At 45.4% G+C, this 13,590-nt stretch overlaps 1 protein-coding gene across 2 annotated transcripts in view; it reads right to left on the minus strand.

Moving 5' to 3' along the window:
• LOC129811738 (tyrosine-protein kinase Fer-like) overlaps window positions 1–13,361 on the minus strand; it is a 36,644-nt gene extending 23,283 nt beyond the window's left edge. The window contains exons 1-2 of one of the 2 annotated variants that reach the window (XM_055863299.1): window positions 13,206–13,361; window positions 2,484–2,786 (exon numbers count right to left, since the gene is read on the minus strand). In XM_055863299.1, coding sequence (XP_055719274.1) covers window positions 2,484–2,693 — 210 coding nt within the window. In that variant the 5' untranslated portion in view covers window positions 2,694–2,786; window positions 13,206–13,361. The remainder of the gene's footprint in view (window positions 1–2,483; window positions 2,787–13,205) is intronic. The other variant, XM_055863290.1, reaches the window with a different exon arrangement.
• Between the last annotated feature and the right edge of the window lie 229 nt (window positions 13,362–13,590).

The following is a 13,590-nucleotide window of genomic DNA, read 5'->3' on the forward strand; positions in this document are numbered from 1 at the left end:
GAGAGGGAGCGAGAGAGAGGGAGCGAGAGAGAGGGAGCGAGAGAGAGGGAGCGAGAGAGAGGGAGCGAGAGAGAGGGAGCGAGAGAGAGGGAGCGAGAGAGAGGGAGCGAGAGAGAGGGAGCGAGAGAGAGGGAGCGAGAGAGAGGGAGCGAGAGAGAGGGAGCGAGAGAGAGGGAGCGAGAGAGAGGGAGCGAGAGAGAGGGAGCGAGCGAGAGGGAGCGAGCGAGAGGGAGCGAGCGAGAGGGAGCGAGCGAGAGGGAGGGAGCGAGAGGGAGGGAGCGAGAGGGAGGGAGCGAGAGGGAGGGGGGGAGCGAGAGGGAGGGGGGGAGCGAGAGGGAGGGGGGGAGCGAGAGGGAGGGGGGGAGCGAGAGGGAGGGGGGGAGCGAGAGGGAGGGGGGGAGCGAGAGGGAGGGGGGGAGCGAGAGAGAGGGGGGGAGCGAGAGAGAGGGGGGGAGCGAGAGAGAGGGGGGGAGCGAGAGAGAGGGAGTGAGCGAGAGAAGGAGCGAAAGAGAAGGAGCGAAAGAGAGAGAGAGAGGGAGAGAGCGAGAGGGTGGGAGAGAGAGGGAGAGAGCGAGAGAGAGAGGGAGGGAGCGAGAGAGAGGGAGTGAGCGAGAGGAAGGGAGTGAGCGAGAGGAAGGGAGGGAGCAAGAGGGAGGGAGGGAGCAAGAGGGAGGGAGGGAGGGAGCGAGAGGGAGGGAGCGAGAGGGAGGGAGGGAGCGAGAGGGAGGGAGCGAAAGAGAAGGAGCGAAAGAGAGAGAGAGAGGGAGAGAGGGAGGTGTAGAGAGGAAGCGGATTGAGAGAGAGAGAGCGAGAGGGTGGGAGAGAGAGCGAGAGGGTGGGAGAGAGAGGGAGAGAGCGAGAGAGGGAGAGAGCGAGAGAGGGAGAGAGCGAGAGAGGGAGAGAGCGAGAGAGAGAGGGAGAGAGCGGGAGAGAGAGGGAGAGAGAGGGAGAGAGAGGGAGAGAGAGGGAGAGAGAGGGAGAGAGAGGGAGAGAGAGGGAGAGAGAGGGAGAGAGAGGGAGAGAGAGCGAGAGGGAGCGAGAGGGAGGGAGGGAGCGAGAGGGAGGGAGGGAGCGAGAGGGAGGGAGGGAGCGAGAGGGAGGGAGGGAGCGAGAGGGAGGGAGGGAGCGAAAGAGAGGGAGGGAGCGAGAGAAGGAGCGAAAGAGAAGGAGTGAAAGAGAGAGAGAGAGGGAGAGAGCGAGAGGGTGGGAGAGAGAGGGAGAGAGCGAGAGAGAGAGGGAGGGAGCGAGAGAGAGGGAGTGAGAGAGGGGGAGCGAGAGCGAGAGAGCAAGAGAGGGAGAGAGGGGGTGGGCAAGAGAGAGGGAGGGAGCGAGCGAGAGGGAGCGAGAGCGAGCGAGCGAGCGAGAGGGAGCGAGCGAGAGAGAGGGAGCGAGCGAGAGAGAGGGAGCGAGAGAGAGAGAGGGAGCGAGAGAGAGGGAGTGAGAGAGGGGGAGTGAGAGAGGGGGAGCGAGAGCGAGAGAGCAAGAGAGGGAGAGAGGGGGTGGGCAAGAGAGAGGGAGGGAGCGAGCGAGAGGGAGCGAGCGAGTGAGCGAGCGAGAGGGAGCGAGCGAGAGAGAGGGAGCGAGCGAGAGAGAGGGAGCGAGAGAGAGAGAGGGAGCGAGAGAGAGAGAGGGAGCGAGAGAGAGAGAGGGAGCGAGAGAGAGAGAGGGAGCGAGAGAGAGAGAGGGAGCGAGAGAGAGAGAGGGAGCGAGAGAGAGAGAGGGAGCGAGAGAGAGGGAGCGAGAGAGAGAGAGAGAGAGAGAGAGAGAGAGGGAGCGAGAGAGAGAGAGAGAGCGAGAGAGAGAGAGGGAGCGAGAGAGAGAGAGGGAGCGAGAGAGAGAGAGGGAGCGAGAGAGAGAGAGGGAGCGAGAGAGAGAGAGGGAGCGAGAGAGAGAGGGAGCGAGAGAGAGAGAGGGAGCGAGAGAGAGAGAGGGAGCGAGAGAGAGAGAGGGAGCGAGAGAGAGAGAGAGGGAGCGAGAGAGAGAGAGAGGGAGCGAGAGAGAGAGAGAGGGAGCGAGAGAGAGAGAGGGAGCGAGAGAGAGAGAGGGAGCGAGAGAGAGAGAGGGAGCGAGAGAGAGAGAGGGAGCGAGAGAGAGAGGGAGCGAGAGAGAGAGAGGGAGCGAGAGAGAGAGAGGGAGCGAGAGAGAGAGAGGGAGCGAGAGAGAGAGAGGGAGCGAGAGAGAGAGAGGGAGCGAGAGAGAGAGAGGGAGCGAGAGAGAGAGAGGGAGCGAGAGAGAGAGAGGGAGCGAGAGAGAGAGAGGGAGCGAGAGAGAGGGAGCGAGAGAGAGAGAGGGAGCGAGAGAGAGAGAGGGAGCGAGAGAGAGAGAGGGAGCGAGAGAGAGGGAGCGAGAGAGAGAGGTTCACCAAAGCACCATTTTTTATCTCACCTTAAAGACATTACTGATGTAGTCTGTGTTGACACTTGTGTCTGTACTGTATACATGAATATATCTGTATTTCTGAATCGATATGTGTTTGTGTTAACCTTGGAGACGTTGCTGATGTAGTCCATCTGGGAGGAGTTGTCGTGCTTGTCCACCTGCTGGCTGATGTTGAGGAGGAGAGAGGCATACTCCTTGTCGCTCTTCACCCGTAGCGTCATGAAGCGCTTCACTGTCTCCAGCAGCTTCAGCTCCCAGTCCTGCAGCTTCAACAGCCCATCGTGGGAGTTCCCCAGGTCCCGTCCGAACCCCATCGTCCCTCTTCCCTTTTCCTCACGACACGCTATTTAGTCTCACACTTCACCGGGCCGGGAGGATGGATAGTCACCCTCAGTTCTGCATCTTTCCTGGAAGGAGGATTGAGGCATATCAGCAGGGGTTGCTGAGGGGAGGACGGCTCATAATCATTTCTGGAACGGAGTCAATGGAATGGCATCAAACACCTGGAAACCATGTGTTTGATACCATTCCACTTTTTCCACTCCAGCCATTAGCACGAGCCCATCCTCTTAATTTAAGCTGCCACCAACCTCCTGTGAGGCACATACAGAAACTATAATAAAATGTGTAAAACATTTGGCACAAATTACAGCAAATTGATAGCACCTGTCCTGGTCGACAAAGGCAAACTGCTTGTTGAATGTTGGTTGGTCACTAGTTGCAGACAGTTGGAAGGTTTTCTATGAATTAGCCTAAATAAAAGGTACTCCTTTGATTAGCCTAACCCTTTATAGACTGCAACAACCTTCGGGTGCAAGAGGCAGTTTTCTGAAATAAAGACCCACAATGGAGGAAGGGGAGGGCGACCAGCTTAGTTTAGGAAGTGGGTGGGCCAACAGTGAAGCGGCCAAAACAAAATGGTAACAAATTCATGTAGGTTACCTAACCTCACCATCCCTCATCTCTGCTCTCAGGTAACTATTTATAGGCCTACCACAGTTAGACAAAGTCAATAGAAACCAGAAACAGTAGCTACAATACAGCAACAGGAAGTAGGCCAGTCTAATGCGAGATAGGAAGGTAAACCTTCAGAGACAAGGCAGATTATAAAAAAGACAGACAATCACTCTACCTCTGCTACTACTAGACTGCCAATTTAATCTGGCTTTAAACCTCGGGGGAAAAGCTTATTATCTCCAAGTCAGATGCCTTCTGTTCTGCTCCAGTGTCTCACACTAAAGACTTTTAAGGTGCTAAATAAATAAATAAAGAGTGCTGATAAATAAAGTAGACTCCAAGAAAATCTTCAAACTTGAACTACCAGTTTTGGAAGTTAAATACTGGGGCAAACACCATTTGTCAAAGATGCACTAAGCGCCCCAGAGACTAGAAAAATGTGCTTTTCTATTGGGAATGTTGTTGTGTATATCCCAGTCAGATCACACATGCCACCCCCACATGCCATCGCCTAATTGGAAGTGAACGTCTTCAAATAGTCTGCCTTGATCTAATATGTGAAAACTCTTAAAAGAACCCCTTATGAGAATGGAGCGGCTGGAATTCAAAGTAGTATAACAGAACCAGAACAGCCTATAACCTAATCTGAAACAGCCTTATTCGGCAAGTAGACAAACTTGTGTCATAAATTGGGTCATAGCATGAACACTAGGACAAGTACAACAGTAGAGGCTACTAAGCCAACACAAAACATCCTCCACATTCAGAAAACATTTTGAGTTATGAATTCTCATTATAACAGTACAGAAGATCATGTGAATTGCATTTAGGCTGTCCGTGCAAAATCAAGTGGAATAAGTGTCAGTGACATGGCCACAGTAAAATATTAATTTATTAATTCACTGCCAAAGGAATTCAAAAGATGTCATTTTACCACCCACCAGTCGCAGGCTATAAAAGAAGATGAAGGAAATGACTTCTTTGGATGCACATTTGTGGCCTGCTGGAGGTCATTTTGCAGGGCTCTGGCAGTGCACCTCCTTGCACTAAGGCGGAGGTAGCGGTCCTGCTGCTGGGTTGTTGCCCTCCTACGGCCTCCTCCACGTCTCCTGATGTACTGGCTTGTCTCCTGGTAGCGCCTGCATGCTCTGGACACTACGCTGACAGACACAGCAAACCTTTTTGCCACAGTTCGCATTGATGTGCCATCGTGGATGAACTGCACTACCTGAGCCACTTGTGTGGGTTGTAGACTCCGTCTCATGCTACCACTAGAGTGAGAGCACCGCCAGCATTCAAAAGTGACCAAAACATCAGCCAGGAAGTATAGGAACTGAGAAGTGGTCTGTGGTCACCACTTGCAGAATCACTCCTGTTTTGGGGGGTGTCTTGCTAATTGCCTATAATTTCCACCTTTTGTCTATTCCATTTGCACAACAGCATGTGAAATTCATTGTCAATCAATGTTGCTTCCTAAGTGGACAGTTTGATTTCACAGAAGTGTGATTGACTTGGAGTTACATTGTGTTGTTTACGTGTTCCCTTTATTTTTTTGAGCAGTGTATATACAGTGGGGAGAACAAGTATTTGACACACTGCCGATTTTGCAGGTTTTCCTACTTACAAAGCATGTAGAGGTCTGTCATTTTTATCATAGGTACACTTCAACTGTGAGAAACGGAATCTACAACAAAAATCCAGAACATAACATTGTATGATTTTTAAGTAATTAATTTGCATTTTATTGCATGACATAAGTATTTGATCACCTACCAACAAGTAAGAATTTCGGCTCTCACAGACCTGTTTGTTTTTCTTTAAGAAGCCCTCCTGTTCTCCACTCATTACCTGTATTAACTGCACCTGTTTGAACTTGTTACCTGTAAAAAAGACACCTGTCCACACACTCAATCAAACAGACTCCAACCTCTCCACAATGGCCAAGACCAGAGAGCCGTGTAAGGACATCAGGAATAAAATTGTAAACCTGCACAAGGCTGGGATGGGCTACAGGACAATAGGCAAGCTGCTTGGTGAGAAGGCAACAACTGTTGGCGCAATTATTAGAAAATGGAAGAAGTTCAAGATGACGGTCAATCACCCTCGGTCTGGGCCTCCATGCAAGATCTCACCTCGTGGGGCATAAATGATCATGAGGAAGGTGAGGGATCAGCCCAGAACTACACGGCAGGACCTGGTCAATGACCTGAAGAAAGCTGGGACCACAGTCTCAAAGAAAACCATTAGTAACACACTACGCCGTCATGGATTAAAATCCTGCAGCGCATGCGAGGTCCCCCTGCTCAAGCCAGCGCATGTCCAGGCCCGTCTGAAGTTTGCCAATGACCATCTGGATGATCCAGAGGAGGAAGGGGAAATGGTCATGTGGTCTGATGAGACAAAAATAGAGCTTTTTGGTCTAAACTCCACTCGCCGTGTTTGGAGGAAGAAGAAGGATGAGTACAACCCCAAGAACACCATCCCAACCGTGAAGCATGGAGGTGGAAACATCATTCTTTGGGGATGCTTTTCTGCAAAGGAGACAGGACGACTGCACCGTATTGAGGGGAGGATGGATGGGGCCATGTATCACGAGATCTTGGCCAACAACCTCCTTCCCTCAGAAAGAGCATTAAAGAATGGTCGTGGCTGGGTCTTCCAGCATGACAACAACCTGAAACACACAGCCAGGGCAACTAAGGAGTGGCTCCGTAAGAAGCATCTCAAGGTCCTGGAGTGGCCTAGCCAGTCTCCAGACCTGAACCCAATAGAAAATCTTTGGAGGGAGCTGAAAGTCCGTATTGCCCAGCGACAGCCACGAAACCTGAAGGATCTGGAGAAAGTCTGTGTGGAGGAGTGGGCCAAAATTCCTGCTGCAGTGTGTGCAAACCTGGTCAAGAACTACAGGAAACGTATGATCTCTGTTATTGCAAACAAAAGGTTTCTGTACCAAATATTAAGTTATGCTTTTCTGATGTATCAAATACTTATGTCATGCAATAAAATGCAAATTAATTACTTAAAAATCATACAATGTGATTTTCTGGATTTTTTTTTTAGATTCCGTCTCTCACAGTTGAAGTGTACCTATGATAAGAATTACAGACCTCTACATGCTTTGTAAGTAAGAAAACCTGCAAAATCGGCAGTGTATCAAATACTTGTTCTCCCCACTGTATATATAAATAAAAACTCAAAATGTTGGACACACCTATTCATTCAAGAGTTTCTTTTTTTATATACTATTTTCTACATTGTAGAATAATAGTGAAGACATCAAAACTATGAAATAACTACATATGGAATCATGTAGAAAGCAAAAAAATTAAGTGTTAAATGGTGTTGATGGTTTTTGCGACTGCTCTTGAAGAAACGTTCAAAATTATTGAACATTTCCTTATTGACTGACCTTCATGTCATAAAGTAATGATGGACTGTCGTTTCTCTTTGCTTATTTGAGCTATTCTTGCCATAATATGGACTTGGTATTTTACCAAATAGGGCTACCTTCTGTATAGCACCCCTACCTTGTCACTACACAACTGATTGGCTCAAACGCATTAAGAAGGAAAGAAATTCCACAAATTAACTTTGGGGCGGCAGGTAGCATAGTGGTTAGTGCGTGGGCCAGTAACCGTAAGGTTGCTGAATCGAATCCCTGAGTTGACAAGGTAAAAATCTGTCGTTCTGCCCCTGAACAAGGCAGTTAACCCACTGTTCCCCGGTAGGCCGTCAATGTTAAATACAAATTTGTTCTTAACTGACTTGCCTAGTTAAATAAAAAGAATACCTGTTAACACTTTTTTGGTTACTACATGATTCCATGTGTGCAATTTCATAGTTTTGATGTCTTCACTATTATTCTACAATGTAGAAAAACCCTTGTATGAGTAGGTGTGTCCAAACTTTTGACAGGTATTATTTATATATATGGGGGGGGGGGCCCCAGTTGGTGTGTCTGAGCTATTAAAGCCTTCACCTTTTTTATTTGACCTTTAATTAACTAGGCAAGTCAGTTAAGAACAAATTCTTATTTACAATGATGGCCTACCAAAAGGCCTCCTGTGGGAACGTGGGCTGGAATTAAAAATACAAATAGAAAAATAGGACAGCAACACACATCACTACATAAAGAGAGACCTAAGACAACATAGCATGGCAGCAGCTTTTCCCTGACACAAAATGGTTGAAGGGATGGTGGACCCTCAAACATTTCACATGGAAGGGGTTCCTCCACTATCAGGCAGGTACCTATAAGGCCTAGAAAGACAACATTGAAAAGTAAGGCCTGCATAACATAGTGAGTCACCCACAATAAAGAAATAGCCTCTGACTGGCCGCCTAGTGAAAGTGCAAGAAGAGAGAGTTGTTTTTGATCAGACTTGTTGTGTCACGAGTCTGATCACTTTTGACCCGTGTTTTCTAAAAGTACATATAGTAGTTAGTCAAATAGAAAAAGTAGCCAGCCGCCCTCAGGGCCCAAATTGTTTGCAGAAGAAGCTACCATTTGGTGGCCCCTGGTACATTCTAATGCCTTGATTTCATCTGAAATACTACAGCTAAATGATTGAATATTTTGTCGAGTTTACCTCCTAGATTGGAAAAATGTGTTGTGGTAAGGTGTAGAAAGACATGACTTTACAATTTTAATTACTGAAAATGTATATATACAGTTTATTTTTGTTTTGGATACTGTCTAGGTCTATATGATCAGGACTATTTTCTAAATAAGAGAACATTAAACCTGTCTTCTATTGAGATTAAAGTTTGATTTACAGTTTTACTGCAAGATATGAATTGCCACAATGATGTTTGTTCTTAAAATGATGTATTTGATTAAAACAGAAAAATGAAGTAAATAACCCACATTATCTTTAAAAATACATTTATGATTTTGATTTTCCTGGTTTCTGTTTCCTCAGTTTTTCGCTCCAGAAAACCCCCCACACTTTTTTAATAGAAAAACAAAATTGGATGTTCTAAGTCCACAACAACAACCACATCAGGAGACCACTTTTGAGGTCTGGGAAAAATCAGATCAATTTTGATTTTGTAGTGTAAATTACCCTTAATTTAAGTGTGCAACTAGCAAGAGGCTGTTGTTTAGCAGTGTTTTGATGGTAGAGTTTGCAAAACAAATACCCACTGGATTGATGAAAATAGTCATGATATCATTCTGCCAGGTAAGCATAGGCTACTTCGTATTAACATTTAATTGAGAAGGTTTTTGGGAAAGCCTTTCCATCTACCAGAAGACTGTTTTCATTAGCATCATCGCTAATGGCTACACAAAGTGGTAGACATGTGCACTGCACACACACACTCTTGTTGCTTCTTCAGAAAGTTGCAGGAAATACAAATCGCTGAGGCACTCTGTTCATGTCTTATGATAAATTAAATAATTTCTCCAATTTTTCTATACATTTAGTTGATTCCCTGCTAAGGTCAATAAATGTTTAAATATTGTTGAGTTCCATTTTGATGCCTGGATTCCATGAGGGCACTAATTGTCATATTTGGACCAGAATGAGGCTCTCCACTACCTACTTTTCATGCAGTGATGATTCACCATCTTCATCAAATGGTTTTCAGAATTCATCTGCAGATAAAGCAGTAGCCTACCAGTAGCAAACGCTCTCCCCGATGCGATTCAGAAGGCTACACTGATTGACAAGACTAGTCATTCACTTAAGCACCACTGTCTGGCATTCTAGGAAAGTAAACCTAGGAAATCCTTTGGTTTACTTGTCTCGGTGCGATACCATAGACATATAATCACATTGCATGAATGTCAAAGGGATATAGGATATGGACTTTATTCAGTTAGTTCGACAACTTTTATAAACTAATCAACACACAGTAAATAGCCTACTACGCGCCACGACTCAGCGTGCCTGGCTATGTGAAACACGCAAAAAACAAATTAATGTGTCAGAAAACAATAATTAGACTAAGTCGTAGATTGACTCATCGTTAACACTTACATTACATGGGACATGCAAATTCACAAGCATCATGCTTACTCTCCCTCCTCCGTGTAAAGAAATACAACTGCAACCAGAGATATGTACAGTACCTTCGGAAAGTATTCAAACCCTTTGAGTTTTTCCACATACTGTTAGGTTACAGCCTTATTCTAAAATTGATTCAATTGTTTTTTTCCTCAATCTACACACAATACCACATAATGACAAAGCAAAAACAGGGTTAGAAATGTTTGCTAATTCATTTAAAAAAAAAAAAAAAAAATTACATAAGTATTCAAACCCTTTACTCAGTAATTTGTTGAAGCACCTTTGGCAGCGATTACAGCCTCGAGTCTTCTTGGGTATGAGGCTACAAGCTTGGCACACCTGTATTTGGGGAGTTTCTCCTATTCTTCTCTGTAGATCCTCTCAAGCTCTGTCAGGTTGGATGGGGAGCGTTGCTGCACAGCTATTTTCATCTCTCCAGAGATGTTCGATCGGGTTCAAGTCCGGGCTCTGGCTGGGCCACTCAAGAACATTCAGACTTGTCCCGAAGCCACTCCTGCATTGTCTTGGCTGTGTGCTTAGGGTCGTTCCTGCTGGAAGGTGAACCTTCGTCCCAGTCTGAGGTCCTGAGAGCTCTGGAGCAGGTTGTCATCAGGGATCTCTCTGTACTTTGCTCCGTTCATCATTGCCTTGATCCTGACTAGTCTCCCAGTCCCTGCCGCTGAAAAACATCCCACAGCATGATTCTGCCACCACCATGCTTCCCCATAGGGATGGTGCCAGATTTCCTCCAGATGTGATGCTTGGCATTATGACATGGACTGTCAACTTTGGGACCTTACATACACAGGTGTGTGCCTTTCCAAATCATATCCAATCAATTTACTTTACCACAGGTGGACTCCACAATCAAGTTGTAGAAACATTTCAAGGATGATCAATGGAAACAAGATGCACCTGTGCTCAATTTCAAGTCTCAGAGCAAAGGGTCTGAATACTTAAGGTATTTCTGTTTGCAATTTTTTATAAATGTTCAAACATTTCAAAAAACTTGTTTTCGCTTTGTCATTATGGGGTATTGTGTGTAGATTGTTGTGGACTTTTTTATTTATTTAATCCATTTTATAATAAGGTTGTAACGTAACAAAATGTGAAAAAAAGTCAAGGGGTCTGAGGACTTTCCTAAGGCACTCTATATAATTCCGTTTACATTTTAGTCATTTAGCAGACGCTCTTATCCAGAGCGACTTACAAATTGGTGCATTCACCTTATGACATCCAGTGGAACAGCCACTTTACAATAGTACATCAAGATCTTTTAAGGGGGGGGGGGGGGGGGTCAGAAGGATTGCTTTATCCTATCCTAGGTATTCCTTAAAGAGGTGGGGTTTCAGGTGTCAGGTATTACATTTTACATACTGAGACAAGGATATCCCTACCGGCCAAACCCTCCCTAACCCGGACGACGCTATGCCAATTGTGCGTCGCCCCACGGACCTCCCGGTTGCGGCCGGCTGCGACAGAGCCTGGGCGCGAACCCAGCCCAGCCTGGGCGCGAACCCAGAGACTCTGGTGGCGCAGCTAGCACTGCGATGCAGTGCCCTAGACCACTGCGCCACCCGGGAGGTAAAGACAGAATATAATAATGACAGAATGCTCATGTTTCTGCCGTAACAATAGGAGTCATTGTCCCAAAGGCGGGAAGGTAGGTGACATGCTTAGGTCCAAAATAAGTCCATAGAAACAAATTTGGCAGTAATTGGACAGATTTTGGAAAGAGTGAAACTTCGCCTTGCCTCTCCCTCTCTGCTGCGTTTCCTTGTAAATCGCTTGCTTTGTGACTTAAAGGCACCTATCCTATCAATAGATTGCTAAAACATTCATATTGTTCATTCTAGCGGAAGAGCGCTCGACGGACTAGCGAATCTAAACTTTTAAATTAAAAGTTGCCTAGTTAAAGTTGCAATAAGCAGAAACCGCTCCTCCATTTTCTGGTTGTTCAAATTCTAATAGTTTGCCTAATTTCAGTTTGTGACAAAAACGAGCAATGTGTAATGTAGAGCGGCATTGTACAATCTAAATCGCTCTTAAATATCTTTTCAATAAACAAAAATATTGTGTTTTCACCTTGTGTACAAAACCAAAAGTAAAAGATGCAAAAACTAAACTAAAGAATGGGGGCATAGAAATAGCGCATATAGAATAGATCTACCAATTATTTTAGACTTGCGTTCAACGAGAATGACAGATCTATAACTCACATTTCTATGTGAATTTGGTTGGGTCGCCCAAAAAGTTGCTTTAATATGAAGTGGAAAATGTATCTGGCTGAAAATTAGTCTGTCACCAGCTGATTAGCCGACAGACAGCGTTAATGGAAAACACTGCTTTGACCTGACAGTGTCTCGTGACACAACAACCAACTTTGGGTACATTCAGCCAGTAGCCTGCATTTTATAAGCCCACAGCTGTAGAAAACTTGTCAAACAACAAGTCAATGACTTGAAGATGAACAGCTATCTCAATTTCAGTAAATCAGTGGCCACAATGCCATTCTTCACATCTGGGTCTCCTTCCTCTCTAACGTGTGCCACAAATTGTGAGTCAACCCGTGTAGTTGAAGTTGTACACAGGAGTATGACAGTGAAATGTCTTCTTAATGTGATGTTGTTATAATCCTCTTTCTCACCAGCAATAACACAATTAGGGTGGGTGGGTGATGGCTGGCGAGGGGACCAACAGTGGGAGTTAGCTAAGCTCAACAAGGATTTGCTGTGTGCTACAGAACAGCGGTGGTGGCACTGCTGCTTGAATAGCCCATCTGAGTGAGCAGTCTAGCAAAGGAATGTCCTCCTGATTCAGTTCACTGCTGTGGCATGAAAAGGTCATGGACTACAAGGCTGACAGACATAAAGTGTCCTGACTCCACCTGATGATACATTATTTTCTAGACTTTATTTCATATCTAACGTATGTTTGTAGCTTAATGTAGGCAGTAAGTGTATCCAAACACTGTTAGGCTACGCTATTTGTTAGCTATGATAGGAGAGAGAATATTGGACACAGCTGGCTGAGTGTGACAAGGGGTTTTGTAAAGTCTAGTTGGCTGGCTGTGACAAGGTTTTCTGTAGCTGCATCCGTTTCATCCGCCCATTTCGTGGCAATCCATGATACAGTACTTTACAGCACAGCAACTGTTTCTCAATAACACTGGCTATAATGTCAACAAGCTGTCATAGATGTCAAAACCATTGATGGAATACAATAACAATCACAATGAACTGTTTGCAAACTGACAACATAATTTGCACTTTCACCTAAGATGGCCATTGAATACATGCCTACATGTTTCCCATCCTGAGGAAAGTTTTTGTGCATCAAAGGCATTAGAACAGAACATGCGCCAAAGCTCCTAATGTGGATGTGCCTCTTCTTACCAAACACGGTCCAGTAACTAGCTAGCAAGAGTAGGCTAAGCATCTAAATATCTGAACATAATCTGATTCACATTGTCAAGCTAACTAACTAGCAAACTATTTTAGCATTAGCAGTTAGCTTGCTAGCTAGCTAACGCTACCCACATTTAGGGTGAAAACTGTTAACTATGTAACAACAAAAGTTTAATAAATAGTTTCTGCGTTATTATAAAATGTTCCTATAACAATATCATGCGAAATTACTTCATCGGTGTTTTTATTAGCTATTACCTTGCTGGCTAACCCGTTAGGTAAAGTTAGCTATTCCTGCTAATTTCGGTTGTCTGGACATTTTTTTTCTCCAGGAAAAAAAATCCTTAACCATTGCTCGAAAGTGTTTGTTCTCCAGCAAATATATATCAAATCTACATGATCCTACTCAAATAGACAGTTGATACAATCAATGACAGACTGCACTCACTTGATTAGGATAGTTTCTTTTCTCCAGTTATTTCTCCTTGTCTCCTGATTTCTTGGTATTCCTCTTTTCTTTTGCTCGGCTGCCGGAGCTGGGATTCGGGAGGGGTTTCCGCTCTGGCTCTGTACGGGTCTGGTCTACCATAGGGCTATGACGTGTGTGTGTGTGTGTAAAATACTGTGTGTTTTAGAAAGAGATAGAAATGGTTAAATTACACAGCTCTGCTCCTGACATACATACATGCAAGCCCCAACGTCCATCACATCACACACTCACAAATCTTACGGGAAACAGCTTCACTGTGCTCCATATATGCCCCTCTCCTCCCTACTCCTATGACTTCTTGTGTTTTTGGGTAAAAAAACAAACTTATTAATAGCTATTCATT

Source organism: Salvelinus fontinalis, chromosome 2, assembly GCF_029448725.1.
Source record: "Salvelinus fontinalis isolate EN_2023a chromosome 2, ASM2944872v1, whole genome shotgun sequence".
Classification (NCBI taxonomy): Eukaryota; Metazoa; Chordata; class Actinopteri; order Salmoniformes; family Salmonidae; genus Salvelinus; species Salvelinus fontinalis.